The sequence below is a fragment of the Drosophila ficusphila genome, unplaced genomic scaffold (assembly GCF_018152265.1).
Source record: "Drosophila ficusphila isolate 14025-0441.05 unplaced genomic scaffold, ASM1815226v1 contig_198, whole genome shotgun sequence".
Taxonomy (NCBI): domain Eukaryota; kingdom Metazoa; phylum Arthropoda; class Insecta; order Diptera; family Drosophilidae; genus Drosophila; species Drosophila ficusphila.
Genome location: NW_025064092.1, coordinates 1,417,427 through 1,434,598, shown reverse-complemented (window position 1 = coordinate 1,434,598; position 17,172 = coordinate 1,417,427). Strand labels below are relative to the sequence as shown.

Sequence of the window (17,172 nt, the reverse complement as noted above, 5' to 3'; positions counted from 1 at the left end):
CTGAAAAATCAATTAGTTCATCTGAATCGACGAGGGCAAGTACAGTTCAAGAAGAGAAAACACAACTAAGAATAACTTCACCACAACCCAGTAATTCTTTTAAGATTCAGAGTACAGAAATATACCAACACACTCAAGAGGAAACAAGAAAACTATCGTTATCTCTCTCGCAACAAAGTGCATCACCAATAAGTTCACCGGAAATGCCGAGTACTAGACCAACTCACGAAGAGGAAACAAGATCAGTACCGAACTCACTGACTCAATCAAGTGAAAAATCAATTAGTTCATCTGAATCGACGAGGGCAAGTACAGTTCAAGAAGAGAAAACAGAACTAACAATTACTTCACCACAACCAAGCAATTCTTTTAAGATTCAGAGTACAGAAATATACCAAGTAACTCAAAACGAAACAATAAAACAATCGAAATCGCTACCACAAAGAATTACGTTATCAACTAGTTCAACTGAAATGCCGAGCTTAAGTTTATCGCAGAAAGAGGAAATACAACTTACAATACTTTTACCTAAGTCAAGTGAATTTCCTAAAACTTCGAATACAGAAACATACCAAATAACTCAAAATGAAACAATAAAACAATCGAAATCGCTACCACAAAGAATTACATTATCAACTAGTTCAACTGAAATGCCGAGCTTAAGTTTATCGCAGAAAGAGGAAATACAACTTACAATACTTTTACCTAAGTCAAGTGAATTTCCTAAAACTTCGAATACAGAAACATACCAAATAACTCAAAATGAAACAATAAAACAATCGAAATCGCTACCACAAAGAATTACATTATCAACTAGTTCAACTGAAATGCCGAGCTTAAGTTTATCGCAGAAAGAGGAAATACAACTTACAATACTTTTACCTAAGTCAAGTGAATTTCCTAAAACTTCGAATACAGAAACATACCAAATAACTCAAAATGAAACAATAAAACAATCGAAATCGCTACCACAAAGAATTACATTATCAACTAGTTCAAGTGAAGTGCCGACTGCAAGTTTTACGAATGAAGAAGAAAGTCAACTTACAATATTTGTAGCTCAATCAAGTGAACTCCCTAAAAATGCAAGTGCAGAAACTTACCTCATAACTGAAAAGGAAGCAAGAATAACTACTGGCGGTATCAATAAACTAAGTTCTTTTGTAAGCTCAACTATATCATCATCTAGCGCATTAGATATAGCATATACACAAAAATCAAAAAGTAAATATAAATATTCTAATATTCCTAGTAATAAGCAATCTATTGAAGCGAGTGAGAAAACAAAATCTATGAATGGGAAAACTATAAGTTCTTTTAAGCCTAACTTTAATAAAACAACAATCACGAGATTATTAAGCCCTAAAATTTCATCAACCGTTACTGAACTTACTAAAGAAAATACAGAAACAAAATACGCCAGCGGAGAAGCTTTAAATTCGATAAAATCCAACTCAAATGGATTAACGATTGTGAGATTATTAAGCACTAAACTTCCCACGTGTGAGCAGCCAATTAGTACAGATTCTACTGAAGGTGCGCTTTGTTTGTGTACATGCGTTATCGACCCTGACGAGGATCTCTGCTCTTGTAAATGTGTAATTACGAAGCGTACACTGTTACAAGCTACGAAAAAAACAACAAAGGTAGGATAGACATTTAATATTAGAAGATATTATATCAAATTTTACGTACCTCTTTTTTGCTTTAAGAATGCTCAATGGAGATGTGTATCTTCCGAGACACTTGAAAACGGTAACAAAGCTAACAAAACGAATACTGGACACACTACCAAAGAAGTTAAATATGGAAGCATGACAAGTCCGGCATCTAAAACCATTGAAATAACTCATGAAAAAGAAGAAGATACAACTCAAATTTTTTCAGAGACTTTTAATTATGAGAAAATGAGCACTAAGCCGATTAAGTACATGCCGACAAGCAATCCAGTTTTGTTGCATTCTGAAAGTGATAAGTCGAAAGAGCCGATTCAACCGAATTCCGGAAACTATTTTGTTTTCACAACCAAGACACTTGAAAATAGTAACAAAGCTAACCAAACGAATACGGGACACACTACCAAAGAAGTTAAATATGGGAACATGACAAGTCCGGCATCTAAAACCATTGAAATAACTCGTGAAAAAGATGAGGATACAACTCAAATTTTTTCAGAGACTTTAAATTATGAGAAAGTTAGCACTAAACCGTTTAAGTACATGCCGACAAGCAATCCAGTTTTGTTGCATTCTGAAAGTGATAAATCGAAAGAGCCGATTCAACCGAATTCCGGAAACTATTTTGTTTTCACAACCAAGACACTTGAAAATGGTAGCAAAGCTAACAAAACGAATACTGGACACACTACCAAAGAAGTTAAATATGGAAACGTGACAAGTCCGGCATCCAAAACCATTGAAATAACTCGTGAAAAAGATGAGGATACAACTCAAATTTTTTCAGAGACTTTAAATTATGAAAAAATGAGCACTGAAGCAACTAAGTACATGCCGACCAATATACATTTTACAAGCAATCCAGTTTTGTTGCATTCTGAAAATGATAAATCGAAAGAGCCGATTCAATCGAATACCGGAAACTATTTTGTTTTCACAACCAAGACACTTGAAAATGGTAGCAAAGCTAACAAAACGAATACTGGACACACTACCAAAGAAGTTAAATATCGAAACGTGACAAGTCCGGCATCTAAAACCATTGAAATAACTCGTGAAAAAGATGAGGATACAACTCAAATTTTTTCAGAGACTTTAAATTATGAGAAAGTGAGCACTAAACCGATTAAGTACATGCCGACAAGCAATCCAGTTTTGTTGCATTCTGAAAGTGATAAATCGAAAGAGCCGATTCAACCGAATTCCGGAAACTATTTTGTTTTCACAACCAAGACACTTGAAAATGGTAGCAAAGCTAACAAAACGAATACTGGACACACTACCAAAGAAGTTAAATATGGAAACGTGACAAGTCCGGCATCTAAAACCATTGAAATAACTCAAGAAGGAGAAGAAGATACAACTCAAATTTTTTCAGAGACTTTAAATTATGAGAAAATGAGCACTGAAGCAACTAAGTACATGCCGACCAATGTACATTTTACCAGCAATCCAGCTTTGTTACATTCTGAATATGATAAATCGAAAGAGCCGATTCAACCGAATTCCGAAAACTATTTTGTTTTCACAACTGAAGAATTTCTTTTTACAAAAAGCGAACAGGTAACACTTGAATACTTTTCCCTCAATTAAACAAATGAAAAAAACACTTTTTTTTTACAGTCATTGGTTCAGATTTTGCGGAATATTATCAATAAAAGGCTTCTAACACTAAATAAAAAGTATTTGTTTCCGAAAGAAAATTCACTAAATAACGCAGAATTTGAAGAAACAATAAAGATTCTTAAATCTTTTTTAAATTGGGGCAAAGAGGACAGTCATATTAAATTTAACTTTTATTCGAATTTTTCAATATATGACAAAACACGAATCGAGCTCGAAAACATAATTTTTTTTAAGCTGAACAAAATTTCAAAAAATATAAAGGAAACACAAGCGTCTGCAGCATGTAAAGAACATTATAAAAATATGGCTAAAGATTTAATAGCAGGCTTGGTAAAGTCTAATACTGAAAAGTGGAACATAATAAGAAGAAACCATCTTACTTGTCTTATAGGTGAAAATACTTCAAATACCCAATCAGTCATTCAATCAACAACTACAAATATTGACTCAAAAATGTTTATACAACATTGCGATCAAGATACGTTTGATCGAATAGTTAATCAGATAAACTCATCTCCAAATTCAACCTATAAACTGGTGCGTAAGATTGCATTATTTTAATATTTTATTTTAAAACAATCTCAAACTTCTTTAAGTCTAATTTCTTGACTAGCATTCTCAACAAAATTTTGATTCACACAAAATTGGCATTTAATTTTGTTTTAGTTCAAGGTATGGAAGTTTGGCTGTATTTTTGATTTTACTTTGTTTCCTTACTTAAAAAAATTACTTTATACTTCCCAATCAGTCATTTTTTTTAACATATTTCCCTCAGGTTTTTGACTCGCCAGAGGATCCATGTTCCATTGTACTCAAGAACATCCTAAATGTCTATCATGGAAGTCCCCCCAATAAAAATAGTGAAGTTAAGGAACTCATTCGAAAGATAAATACGGCAATTGAACAGAAATGGAGTACAGAAAGAAAGGCAAAATTACTTAAGGAGTTTCTGGAATATACTAAATTAAGTAAATACCTCAATCACATTTTGTTGGGAAAGATAGACGAATGTGACATGCGACTCGCAACAGTTAAAAGTAGAAAGTGTTGGAACTACTATACAAAACTTAAAGTAATGTTCAACAGAGCACTGAATGAGGCGAATGTTAGAAAGCAGTATTTAATAGGAAATATATCAATGATGTGTAGTGAAAATGCTGTGTAAACAGATGATTTATAAATGTGGAACAAATAAAGTTGCTTTAAAATAAAAAATGTGTGTCTTTTTTTTACGTTTTGCACGCCAATTTGTACAAATTTTGCTTTCCCTCTCCTTAAAAAAAATATATATTGTAATGCACACTTAATAGTTACTAATAATCAGGGCTAACAGAGTTATGTTTTTAAATGAAAAAATATTTATTTCCATATTTTCGCCTTTTTTCCTATAAATCCATATTTTGCACAATCACTTGAATAAATCCATATTTTGAGCATTAAAGTGTCTGAAAACCTATAGAAAGATATGTTTGGCTCAAATATTATGAAATTTCTGTCGTTTTCCTTATACTTTACTAATTGAGCGTTCATTTTCATCATATAAACACATATTGAGTGACAAACGACGTAGTTTTGTTTTTACTAATCTGACACAACATGTCATATTGTTCTGCAATGATCTTTGAGACAAACGGCGCACTTTTGTTTGTAGCGATTTCTAATTGTTCATTGTCATAAAAAGTTGATATGATCGATATAATCGTCTACGTTTATCCATTTTTATACCTATATTTATCCCTTTTTTCGTCTATACTACCTTTATTTATCCATATTTATCCATTTTATTCCATATTTGTCAACTTTTTCGTCCATATTTCGTCCATATTTCGTCCATATTTCTCTATTTTTTCGTCCATAAATCCATACATATTTTTACGTTTTTAAGAACATAACTCTGTTAGCCCTGCTAATAATATATTAATTTATCAAACAAACTAAAACTCTTTCTTGTTGATCTATTTATAGTTGTAATCGATAATTTGGTTACGCTTTTTAACAATAGTTAATAACTACAGGTGGATTAAACTCAAACTTATTCAGGTAGTGCATTCCGGGTCGCCAGATGAACCTGGTCCAAGAACTTGACGTTTGCTAGCTGAGTCCTTGACATCAAAAACTTGGATGCAACTCGTTGAATTGAGAGTTTGTCCCCTTTGGGGTAATTTTCCCATCTGCATTAGTAGTTCTTCAATACGCTCAGTTTTTATTTTTATTATGTTTTCCAAGTGAGCCAAACGCTGTTGATATGCATCAATAATAACATCCTTGGCTTGGCTGTCACGTGCTATTTTTTCGTAACGCGAATAAAGAATCATTTTTTGTGGAATTTGAACGATACCATCCCCAATCTGTTTGTTAACAACAACCGTTTTCACCTCATCATTTTCTTCCCATGATTGCTCTTGCCGCATCGCCGCATTACGTTCCACTGCAACACGCTGCCTTTTTTCCAACCGTATCACTTCGTGTAACAATACTTCGGCGGCTCCATTGACACCATTTGCCAACTGTTCCATAAAATCCCTGCTCAGGGTCATGTTAAACTTGGAAAGAACCTTAAAGTTAAATGTCTCCCAATTGGCCAATTTAAGCTGCACACTACTCTTTTTCGGGTAGTTGTAGAGGTCAATTAGGCGTGGATAGTCACGTTTTAGTATTTCGGCAAGCGGTAAAACATCGGAAAAGTCGCGACGCACCCTGCTCGAACAAATTTTATTCTGTAGCAGCCATTTTTGTACATCCTCCAACTCTTCGCTGCTAAGATTCTTGCCACTTACAGTATGCATCCTTGAAAAAACACGATTTCTTGTACCACAAAAACAATTTTTAAATTGTTTTGAGTTCAACTGTTGTGTGGTAAACACACAATGAGAAATCCGATGTGTTTGATGTTGGTTTTAAGTTGAATAAGTAACTGCAAAATCAAAGCTTCCCTTGCTTGGCAACATAAATTATGAACGACATGAATTCCAAAAATAATCTGCTGAGAATGCGCAACTTTTTTCTTTAATAGGAATATTAAAAAATTCGCAAAAAAAAACCCCTTTTTCTTAAAAATAAATGAAAAAAGTCTCTGTACCTATTTTTGTCTTCAATTAAATTTTGTTAGCCAACTTCAACATTCAAAAAAATTATAACAAAAAAAATGCGAAAGCTCCATTTAGATTATTTAGCATAAGTACTTATTCCGGCTTTTTACTCTTTCCGTTGTATATTTAGGTCATTATTTGTTCAAATGTACATATCAATAAAAGCCTATTTTATAACAGAGAACTAAGCATAACAAAATAAATATCCCAATGTATACCAAAGTGTTCTTGAAAAGATACTTTTATTGGCATAACCACGGACTCTAACCCGACTTTGTTATAGTATACCGATGTATAACAAGCTAGTCTAAAACCATAAAATCCGTTTAGTTCACCCTTAAATAGGTGTCTAAATTTTCAGATAAAAAGCGAATGAACTTTAAAAAATGGGGTCTTAAACTTTTGTGATTGGGAATTGTTACAATTGTATCATATCAATATAATCCCATACAACTTATCTGAACGTATGTCAAACAAATTTCCAAGTAAATGTAACTGAATTAGGAAAAATTAGCAAAAAATAAGGTTTTAGAAAACATATACAATTGAACAGGACTCACATGTCACTCAATGCCTTAAGTTGGGACGAAAAATTTCCCAGTATTAATAAAATCCTTGGGGAAACTTTGGGACAAAGGAGACTTCCCCAACTTCGAGAAATGTGGTGAACTGTGGTTAAATTCTGCAAAAGCTACGAGAGTTACTCAATCATAGTCACTCATAAGGAGGGGTTGAGTGTGCAGACAAACTTTCACTCAAATCTCCTGAGCTTTTCATTTGGATGCTTGGAATGGAGTCCGAAGTTTTTGCGAACGACAGTTCATTACGGTTTTCAAGGATAAGCGATACCTACGTGCTCGCCGGATAGAGCGCATGAATAATACGCACCCATCTGCGTGTTTCGTGCCATCTTACATGGAATAGTCCAAAGAACATATTTTTTTTCTGTGTAACAGTGTGTTTATGAAAAATCGTCAACTTCCGCAGCATAAGAACTAATTTATGCCTGGATAAAACCATATTTTTTTTTTATGTTTTTGTTTTTGCAATTTTAATGCAAAAGTAAAAGTGTTTTGGTTCAAACGTGTCGTGTGCTAACAAAGCAAATAATTTCACCCTCGTCATTATTCGAACCTGGCCTCTTGGATGTTATTCTCAACACACTGATGCACATGGTAAGTTAAACTCAAGAGTCATAAAAAATGGATTTTACGGCCACCCTTTCTGTTTGATTATAGATTTAATTATTAATAAATCAATTATTTGCCGAGTGAAATACACTTGAAATTATTCAATATTTGCAATTCAATATAATTATAAAGCAAATAAATTGCCAAGCATTTTTTTAATGTATTCTTCCTGGTTTTACGTAGGAAAAATTGGAAATTCAGCAAGAAATAAAACGCCCTGTTCCCAAAAAATCATCTTAAATCCACGTACAGGCAGGGGAAAATAGAATTATATCTAAGCACGAAAAAATACCCAAATATTTCCTATGAAAAGTTAAAGTAGTCAAAATTTAATAACAAGGTCGCTTTTTTGTAAAGCCTCAAGAAGGTTTTGACATATTTTCAAGATTGACGTATCCGTACATTTTAATTTATTATGCTTTAAAGAATGTGCGTTCAAGTAAAGCCAAGTTATTCACAGGCCAAGCACAGAAGTAGTTTTCACAAACAAAAGTTCAACGCCACATTATTTATATTGCATACTAAATACGGGTCATGCCGAGGGGACATTTTAGATTTATTACATTTTTTTTATTGTCTTAAAGATTTGTTATTTGCTATTTAAAACAATTTGACCAAATAAAACATTATTTGTGCAAAATGGACTTGAATGTTGATTAAAATGGCGTTAAATATTTGAAAGAAAACTATAACAAATCAAAGAATATTTGTATTCAAAATGACTGAGATTACAAATACAAGCAATTAGTCCAAGGTCTGTAAGTGCAGTTCTGTTTTGGATGTCCTCAAGTTACTGAAATATTTCTCACTTGAAAATGGGTCAACGAATTTGCACCCCCTAAAGATTTTTAGAAAACTGAACCTTCAGAGTTATCAATTTACAGAACTTTAAAACTCTGATAAAATGGGACACATTTTTGCCATTGGGAGCTCATATTGGGCTTAAATTACGCAATTACCCATAATCTAGGAAACGGTTTACACAAAACTGACGACAAAATGTTGAACGAATAAAATTACCAACTTTTAGGGTAATTTTCATTTAAAGTCGTAATCCGAATCTATAGGATTATGAGGGGCAATTTCGGGTATTTTTTCTGCAAGCATTTTAATTTGAAATTGTATGACCCCATTATTGGATTTAAATGTATAAAGGTTATTTTGATAATTCAATTTTAGCATCAAATATCTAATGGCCGATTCTGTGTTCTTAATTTCTTTGTTATATTGAATTTTCATATGGATAAAACGAAACGATGCCTAGATTTTGTTTAATCAGTTTTCTTATTTTTTCAGTAATTTAAATAGCAAAGAAAAAAGAAAGGATCTGCTTAGCTATCGTGAAGATTCAGTGCCAGAAAGCAGCTGAATTTTTTCGAAACTAAAATGAAGGTTACTGATTTCACTCGAGCAAATTCCGTAAGTCACGTCGCCCCGTGCAAAGGATGAGGCTTTCCAAAGGATATAGGACATTATCACCAGCATCGAACGCTGACCAGACATTGCCACTCTCCTACAAATTAAAAACTAGTCTGAGCCTCTATCGGCTGCTCGCAATTGTCTTGGTGATTGGATCGCAAGTTCATGTTCTGTGTAAGTCCATAAAATTTTTATTGTTATGTCTTTGTGCAGGAGAAATGAAAGCAACAGGACATTTATATAGTGTGCAGTCTTTGTTGTTTTTTTTCTTTCTTTTTTTCCTTTGATAAAGCTAGAGCTAAAGGCAGTATAATTATTCTCGACAAACAGTTAGACGTTAAGTACCTACAATGGAGATTTGACCACCAACTACCAAAGCTTTTATATAATTAAATTTTTTTCGAAAATTTACATTTTTGTTAAACAAAAAAAATTACGCACAAAAAAGCTGCCCTCTTTTTTTATTCCAAATAGCTATTGTTTTTTAACACAGTCGGGTCTTGTATTGTTAACCCTTGCCATTTCACAGGCACGGCATCCGTCGAACCTAAAGCAACCACAACTAGTACACAACCCAAAATCAGCGAGAATCATACTTCACATTTTGATGACTATAATAAAACTAAAGCAACGCTATCAACTGCTGGTTACCTGTCAGCCACAAGGGCAACTCTTTACGCGTTTTCATCACAGGACCAGGACGTGTCCCAAATGACAGTGGAGGTGTGGAACTCATCCATCCCTACGAAAATAAGCCACGATAAAATACCCACTGAAACACCAGGCAGCACCGAGATTAGCAATAGCCTTCCAATCAAAAATTTAGTAGATATCATTGGGCGTTCGGGGACAACAGATCATCAAGAACCGACAGTAACAATGCCAACCAAGGCATTTGCATCGCTCAAAATCGATAAGAATGTCATAAAACAGCCCATCGATTCCACACGAACGAGAAATCATTGGACAGCGAGTGGTAAGACTGAATAAAAACGAAAGCCAAAATTACAGAGTAGGCCATTTAAAGCTGACCTATTTGTTTTTTCGTTTTGTTTTTGTCCATTTGAAAAATCAACTATGTTGGTCCGGGGAGATTTATTTCAATTATTTTTTAAAAATGTAACCTCCCAACTGGGCATTTGTAGTTTTGACAGCAAAATGCTATTTTTTTAGTAGCCTTTTTCTATGATTTTAATCAAAGTTTGACCTGTTTCACGTCAACTGCTGGGCTATTAGAGTTTATCTTGGCTTTAAAAAATATCCCACAAATAACAGTTTGGTGGCATAAAATCTGGAGAATTACAGGCAAATTCACCACCACACAACCAAAAAATTAAACAACTGTGTAAATCTAGGGCGCTTGAGATCCCTATAGTAATTAAAAAGTATTTGAAAAGGTGTTATTAAATAAAAAAAATCATATTAAGAGCTGACAAACCTGCAACATTTAAGCGGCATCAATTAATTTGTTTAATTTTAAAGTCTAAAGTTGAATGAGTCAGTTTGAAAAGGCCGACCTTGTTTCCCAGAAATTTTAAAAACCTTCATGTAAAAATCTTGGCAGGATTCGCTAGAGTTACAGAAAGACCCCGGAGTAAGCACCACCACGAACATCACTGGGGACCTTTCTTTGAGGAGCCAATCAATTCGCCAACTTCCGGCGACAATTTAGTATCCGCCGTGCATTTGTTTACGGAAGCGGTGCTTAATTGTCGAGTCGGTATGCTCAAGGACAAGACGGTAAGGGAACTTTACTTTGAAGTTTAATTCTTAATACAACAAATACTGAGAAAACAGATAACGTAAATAGAAAGATCAAGAAAAAATAGAATCGATCAAAATGATTATAGTATTTTTAGAATCCTTATATGGTTGTGTAGGGTGAAATTCATGAAAATTTTAAATGTTTTTACAATATTACCTCAAATCATTCAAATAATTCAAGTTTACTCACTTGTTTTAAAAGTTGTATTCTTTTTAAGGCTTTCATCGCAGTAGTTTACAGCAAAAAGTACAAGCAAAAGGTGAATCTGAAAAAAACAAATATTAATATCCAACTCATATAAGTATATTAAAAATTAAATGCTATTGGATTTAACCAATACAACTCCCTAGTTTACAGCAAAATGTACAAGCTCCTGGTGACTCTGATATTAAAAGTACATATAAATATAACTACTAAAAGTTTATTAAATTTTACTTACTTATTTCTTAAATGCTATTGGATTTAAGGTATAAAACTCCCTAATTGAATTTTTTGAGTAAAACGTAATCGAAAATCGATTTTTTTTATGCATTTAGTTCAGTGGCCGACAGCTTCCTATGCTGGGGGCAAAGCAGAAAGTTCTGCCCGTCCTCTGCCGACACACACACTGAAAAACATTGACCGGCACAAATACATATGTACATGCGAACTAAAATTAAGCGCAGTGTTTATTTTCACTAAAGATTCACAAAAAAACTTTTAAATAATAGATAATATGCTTAAATTTAGCTGTTTTATTATATTTCAAATATAGTATGTACATATGTATGTATGTATTCAGCGGAGCACCCGGACAATTCAAAAAAGAAAATGGAAGCCGGCTGCAATATGTACATATGTATGTATATGCATACGTATATTATACTCACACATACTTTGGCACTGAACAAGTGTGGATATTACAAGCATATTTAAATGCTCTTGGTGAAATGCATAGGATTTAAGCGCTTAAACATAATATACCTTATGAAATTCACTCCATCGACCTCAGTTGATCAATTTTTAACACTTTTGACGAACTTGTTACAAGTTATAAGCCCGAAAAAACAATTTAATTAGATAAGAATTTCACTACGCAGTAAGCCAAGTTTTTATGGCAATGCTCACCAAGAAAGAACAGGCAAAAGTGAAGAATAGGAAGAAAGAGCGGAAGCAAGAGAGCCTGTTTTCCATTTCCTTATTTATGATCTTCTCATTTTTGAGTGAGAGAGCTTTGGGTAAGACTCATTCCACTCGATTGTAAAAGTTGACGCATTTTATTTTATAAACGCATAAAATAAAACGCACATTGTAAAGTTTATTGCCAATGATTGTTCTTAGGTTTTAAATAAGGATTAAAATTAAAAAGGTTTAAAACAAGATTTCTCTTTAACGTGTTTGGAAAATATTATCTAACTGTAAACTATAACTAGTTTTTAAAGTTTTGGATAAAAATTATTTTTAATAAAGATAGATAGAAATCATATTGATCTAAATTTTCTTGAATTTACATTTTATCTGTTAAAGTCAGTAATAAAATCCAATTTTAGGTTATGTGGGTCAGGCGAACAGCGGAAAAGGTATCACTTCTGACTGTTGGCAATGTGACGTATAGTGGAGACCCAAGGATTCGGGTTAAGTTTCAGTATCCAAATAATTGGAGGTTACTGATTAATCCAACGCAGACTGAAGATGCCGGAGTTTACATGTGCCAGGTTTCCACCCATCCTCCCCGGGTATTCACTACAAATCTCACTATCTTGGGTAAATTCTCGATTGTTTTTAAGGCATTTTTAAAAAATTGGTTTTAATTTTCAGAACCTCCTTTAAGAATAATCGATGAACACGAAAGGGATGTTGGGGACAGATATTATAAGTCAGGAAGTACCGTCGATCTACAATGCCAAATATCGCGTAGCTTTTTCCAAAAGGAAAGACAAACCATTATAAAGTCAACCGATACTGCAAATGATGCTGTACAAAAAGTAGTTAATGAGTCGACTAGTGAGCTTAATTTAATTGGTAACACGAGTCATGCACATACCAAATTCTCTGGCCAGGACTTAGAAAAGTACTTTACTAAGTTTATTACCTGGGCAAAGGACGAAGAACCACTCCAAGGAATGACCAATAAGCGTTTAAGGTACGCCTAAAAACTAATTTTGAATTTAAGTTTTAGCCTAAAGATTATTAGGTTAAGGCGTATTTGATGTGTTGCGATTACCCGAAGAATTTTGGTACAAATATTAAATTATTTTCAGTGTTTCCGATGTCTGGCTAACTAGTCGTATATCCATTGGAGATGCCAAGCTCTCCGATAGTGGAAACTATTCCTGTTCTCTTGGCAGACTGTTTACTGTAATTGTCCAAGTACAAGTGCTGACAGGTACTAAAACTAAACATAATATTAATTTATGAATTTTCTATTAAACATAGTATATTTTTAGGCGAACTACCAGCGGCTGTCCAGCACAATATAGCACCAAGGCCCGAAATCAGTTATATCGTATTTTTGGGATTTTTCCTGGAACTCATTTTCCTCATTACTTGCGTGAAAATCGAAAGTCAAGAATTCTAATCAAAGTGTCAAAGAGTCGGCATCAGAAACTGGAGCCAATCGATTTTCACAAACAATTAACCAATTAATTATTAAGTATAAAAGACATTGGCTGGTTCTAAACAAAGGTTTTAGTTTTAATGTTAAGAATCAGAAGGTGATTTCATTACATATTTATGTTATAGTGCCTATGGTATAAAAGTATCGAAGACTACTAATTTGTTTAGAAAAATATTTTAAATTAAAAAACAAAAAACCCTGTGTTGAAATTCGCAGAACTGTTATTATAATTAATTTAGAAATGATGTTAAGATCTCGTCTTAATAATGCCTTTACAGAGTTAAATAATTGGCGAGGATCCAGATTTCAATTAAAAAAATGTTTCTGCAACTATTTCCTGTTGAAAATAAGTATATGAGCTCCAATAATTTTTTTTTAACAATTATTACAGGCAAATCAAATGTATCATACTTAATTTTTATCGTATACCTCATATTCACAGGATAACCAGTTTTTTTCAAGAAAACAACGATCTGATTAAAAACTTATCCGGTATACTACTTTTTCATCACCTATGTTGCTGTTTGTATTTTTGGATTCGGGTGCTTTTGTTTCACTTGGACAATTTCAAATATACAATGATCAATATAATCAGAAACATAAACATCTTTTTTATTATTAACTTATGGTAAAAACTAATCTCATGTCTTTCAAATCCTGCAAGATACCAAAGTGAAAAAACATTTTTAATTAACAGTTTCATAATTGCTTTATTTTATAAAAACAAAATTGGTTTTGTTAAATTCAAAGGTCGTCGTAAGTGATACACACATAGAGGCTTGTAAAAATTTGGAGAACAATTTCCACTTTGACCTTAATTATACTAAAAAAAAAAATTAAAATGATTGCATAGATAGCTGGCATTATTTACAATAACTATTCAACAGGAAAAGAGGCGAAGTTACGTTCTCAACAATTCACAGCAAATGTGTTTAAGCGTTGGTAAGCTTCAAATTTTCATCAGACTGCGAAGAAATATAGCCCGCCAGGTAATCATTGTGAAGGTGAGAACTCAGTTGGAGCAAGAACGCGGCAGTGCATGTCGCGAATTAATGGTACCGTGTAGGCCACACACTCATCCCATCCGGGGGATCGCCAAGCTGCTTCCCTGGTCTCTTTACGGTCCTGAAGAGATTTGTAACCTTTTGTACAATGGAAAACAAGAGTAAATAATTAATCTTAATGTCAACGGTACACAGAAAAAATATGTACATATGTGATTAAAAAGTAATTAAAACTCGAGCTTGTTTTACTGGCAATTAGTTTAAACAAGCCGTTTTGTTCCTTTATCTGATAACTTACACCAAATGTGATGAACATTGTACAGTCTACCGATCTGGGAGAAGAATCCGGCGAAGGCTTCGTTGTTATGTTTGCGATAGTTAATGGCACGGGCCCAGTTATTTCCCCACTCAATCATGGTGCCTGGGGTCAGTCGGTATGAGCTAAGGATATCATATCATTCGGATTTTAAAATATTATTTTATAGCAGTATAATAATTCACATACCGCATTTCATAAATGTTTTTGCCGGTACGACTGGCAATCTGCGGCCAATAGCTGAAGGCCAACAGATATTGAAGATGACGGGATCGCAAGAACTTCGAACGCTCTTGCATCAAGCTGAGGTACTCCGGATCGTTCCAAAGATCTTCCTTTGCCTGGTCAATCTTCTCAAAACCTCCGGTGTACTTCCAAAGGTGCAAGCATTGATCCATATCGCCCACCTGAACGGTCCATGATGCCACCAAATCGCAAGAAAGATTGGCCTTCTTATCGTTTATCAAACCAACAGTGTTTTTGCTATAAACAATATAAGGGTATTTGCATTAAACAGAACAATTAAGTTACTATTAAGGTTTTAATAACTCACTAGTTGTTCAAATAGTTTCCCATCGAATCGGGCCTAACGTTGTGCGTGTGTAAGGCATAAATAATTTCCTTGTCGCTTAGCATTCGACTGTGCGATTCCTTCGTTGGCTCTATTTTTCGAACGAGTAGTTTTGAAAACCATGATTCTGAATCGTTGCAGGTTGCAGTTGTGGAAAGACACCTGAAAATGGAGTATAAATTAGACTTTTCTTCTAAATGATTTAAGCTCGTTAACACAATAGTTTTGTTCATTTTATAAATGACCTCCTTACCATTAGTTGAACTTATACATTTAATTATCATTCCTATGTTTATAAGGTAATACACATATGTATGTATTACTACATATTTTTAACTACACACATACCTATAGCCTTCAAAACTATGTTTTAAAGGAAATGAAACTAGGTATAACCGACATTTTAAGATAGTGCTTGATAAATATATAAAAAAAAAAGTGGAGGTGGCTTATCGAAATCCAAAAAAAATTGGTAATAAAGAAAATGAGATAAAAATTTAATTAGAAAGAAAGATTATTTCCTTCTAGGCGAAAAAAAAAACCTAGTTGGTATAGCTTAAATCCATAAGTTAAGCGCTAACTTATAATAATAATATTAAAAACCTCTAGTAATAAGCGATTTTAATATGAGGTCTTTATTTATAGATTACACAGAGTGCGAGGAGTTGGTATTTTACAAAACAATACCAATAAAAATATTTAAAAAGGGTACCCAAAATTCGAATCACAATCTCCAGTCAGATTTGCATAAGTTTTTGCTTGCTGACGTCGCAACGACATTTCCTACATAGACATTTTGGAACTAAATATACACACATGTAGGTGTACTAATAACAGTGTTGCGAAAGGAAGTCGTTTTTGTACCTAGACAAGGAAGTAGTTATTCACGAAAATTTCTACTTGATTATTCATTTTTGTGGTTCTGGTTTTAGCACGGAATTTAAAAACACTTTTTTTTAATTTTTCTTTCTTAATAAGCAGATTTTGACGAACCGTGTACCGTGGTACACATGCATATATTTAGGTACAAGTAGCAAGATACTCTCCAACACTGATAAATGTGTACATAGACACAGCTGCGACGATTTTTTGTATATGCATGTTGTTTGTCTTACCGGACAGCGTTGTTGTTGTTGCTTTTTCCGACGGCCAATAAGTTACGTAGCTTCAACATTTTCGATTTATGTAGGATCTGCCGAATATATAGGTATATATTGTGATATGCAGGCGATGATTTTGAGATGAGAACTGGAAGAAACAAATTCAGCTAACTGTTACTGCTGTTACTGTTATCATTTTCAGTTTTCGTCTTCCATTGCATTTTGTTCTTTAGTGTACTTTAGTCAAGGTGAAACCAGAGTCACTTAAACAAGTGCGCCGGTATATGGTCGTTAGCATTGATAATAGAATAGAGGGTTGTCATTTCATCTCTGTCCCCACCCCATTTCAAATTTTGTATCCCAGTGAACGGATCTAATCAAAAATACCCATAGTCCACAGTTGCACTCACTTTTTATTTGCTTGCCGGATTGCTAAAAACTAAAACAATATTCAAATGAAATGTTAACGTTAAAAGAAAACAAAATAATGCGGTCTGTAAATAATATGTAGTAGAGCTGGGTTAACCACTCACGATAGTATCGATATATCGAATACATACATTTTAGTGTTCCCAATAGTTAGCATTGGAGATGGAAGACGAAATTGTTTTTCGATTCATCGATATAATTTTAGGGAAAATTTAAGACTTAAACCAATTATGGTAATCAATAATAAAAATGGTTTACCACAAAACCATTAAATTGGATTTAATTGGTCGTTAATTGGATCTCAGAAGTTAAATACTTACATGCATTTTGGATGTTTTTTTTGAAGGGACTTGGTAACACTGATTAAGGAACGTTATCTTAGGGTTTTTTA

At 33.5% G+C, this 17,172-nt stretch overlaps 4 protein-coding genes across 5 annotated transcripts; 2 read left to right on the top strand and 2 right to left on the bottom strand.

Annotated features, from left to right (window-relative positions):
• The first annotated feature begins 3,543 nt into the window (after window positions 1–3,543).
• Window positions 3,544–4,504, top strand: LOC108091046. The gene is made up of 3 exons (XM_043207358.1): window positions 3,544–3,632; window positions 3,694–3,839; window positions 4,078–4,504. Exons 2-3 carry the CDS (start codon window positions 3,756–3,758, stop codon window positions 4,465–4,467), a joined length of 474 nt encoding a protein of 157 aa, XP_043063293.1. The 5' UTR covers window positions 3,544–3,632; window positions 3,694–3,755; the 3' UTR covers window positions 4,468–4,504.
• A 738-nt stretch (window positions 4,505–5,242) lies between these two features.
• On the bottom strand, window positions 5,243–6,225 carry LOC108091040 (sperm flagellar protein 1). The gene has a single exon (XM_017189992.1). The coding sequence runs from the start codon at window positions 6,086–6,088 to the stop codon at window positions 5,339–5,341; it is 750 nt and encodes a 249-aa protein (XP_017045481.1). The 5' UTR covers window positions 6,089–6,225; the 3' UTR covers window positions 5,243–5,338.
• A 1,008-nt stretch (window positions 6,226–7,233) lies between these two features.
• On the top strand, window positions 7,234–13,950 carry LOC108091111. Its single transcript, XM_017190134.2, has 8 exons — window positions 7,234–7,566; window positions 8,878–9,174; window positions 9,530–9,976; window positions 10,565–10,740; window positions 12,295–12,508; window positions 12,563–12,887; window positions 13,006–13,130; window positions 13,192–13,950. Exons 2-8 carry the CDS (start codon window positions 9,027–9,029, stop codon window positions 13,320–13,322), a joined length of 1,566 nt encoding a protein of 521 aa, XP_017045623.1. The 5' UTR covers window positions 7,234–7,566; window positions 8,878–9,026; the 3' UTR covers window positions 13,323–13,950.
• A 101-nt stretch (window positions 13,951–14,051) lies between these two features.
• Window positions 14,052–16,887, bottom strand: LOC108091112 (protein NipSnap). Of its 2 annotated transcripts, XM_017190136.2 has the most exons (6): window positions 16,763–16,887; window positions 16,368–16,500; window positions 15,235–15,414; window positions 14,871–15,164; window positions 14,664–14,806; window positions 14,052–14,503 (listed from the first exon to the last, which is right to left on the bottom strand). In XM_017190136.2, exons 2-6 carry the CDS (start codon window positions 16,424–16,426, stop codon window positions 14,355–14,357), a joined length of 825 nt encoding a protein of 274 aa, XP_017045625.1. In that variant the 5' UTR covers window positions 16,427–16,500; window positions 16,763–16,887; the 3' UTR covers window positions 14,052–14,354. The 2 variants fall into 2 exon arrangements, with proteins under 2 accessions (XP_017045625.1, XP_017045624.1); XM_017190135.2 differs by lacking the exons at window positions 16,368–16,500; window positions 16,763–16,887 and adding an exon at window positions 15,965–16,047.
• Window positions 16,888–17,172: the final 285 nt, after the last annotated feature.

Bases quoted from the DNA above. Each gene is read 5' to 3' on its own strand.
- LOC108091046 (XM_043207358.1), top strand. From the start codon at position 3,756: ATGTTTATACAACATTGCGATCAAGATACGTTTGATCGAATAGTTAAT. The intron at 3,840-4,077 runs GTGCGTAAGATT...TATTTCCCTCAG, and splicing joins CAAATTCAACCTATAAACTG to GTTTTTGACTCGCCAGAGGA.
- LOC108091040 (XM_017189992.1), bottom strand. From the start codon at position 6,088: ATGCATACTGTAAGTGGCAAGAATCTTAGCAGCGAAGAGTTGGAGGAT.
- LOC108091111 (XM_017190134.2), top strand. From the start codon at position 9,027: ATGAGGCTTTCCAAAGGATATAGGACATTATCACCAGCATCGAACGCT. The intron at 12,509-12,562 runs GTAAATTCTCGA...TTTAATTTTCAG, and splicing joins TACAAATCTCACTATCTTGG to AACCTCCTTTAAGAATAATC. The intron at 12,888-13,005 runs GTACGCCTAAAA...AATTATTTTCAG, and splicing joins ATGACCAATAAGCGTTTAAG to TGTTTCCGATGTCTGGCTAA.
- LOC108091112 (XM_017190135.2), bottom strand. From the start codon at position 16,032: ATGTCGTTGCGACGTCAGCAAGCAAAAACTTATGCAAATCTGACTGGA. The intron at 14,807-14,870 runs GTATGTGAATTA...TGATATCCTTAG, and splicing joins AAAAACATTTATGAAATGCG to CTCATACCGACTGACCCCAG. The intron at 14,504-14,663 runs GTAAGTTATCAG...ATTGTACAAAAG, and splicing joins CAATGTTCATCACATTTGGT to GTTACAAATCTCTTCAGGAC.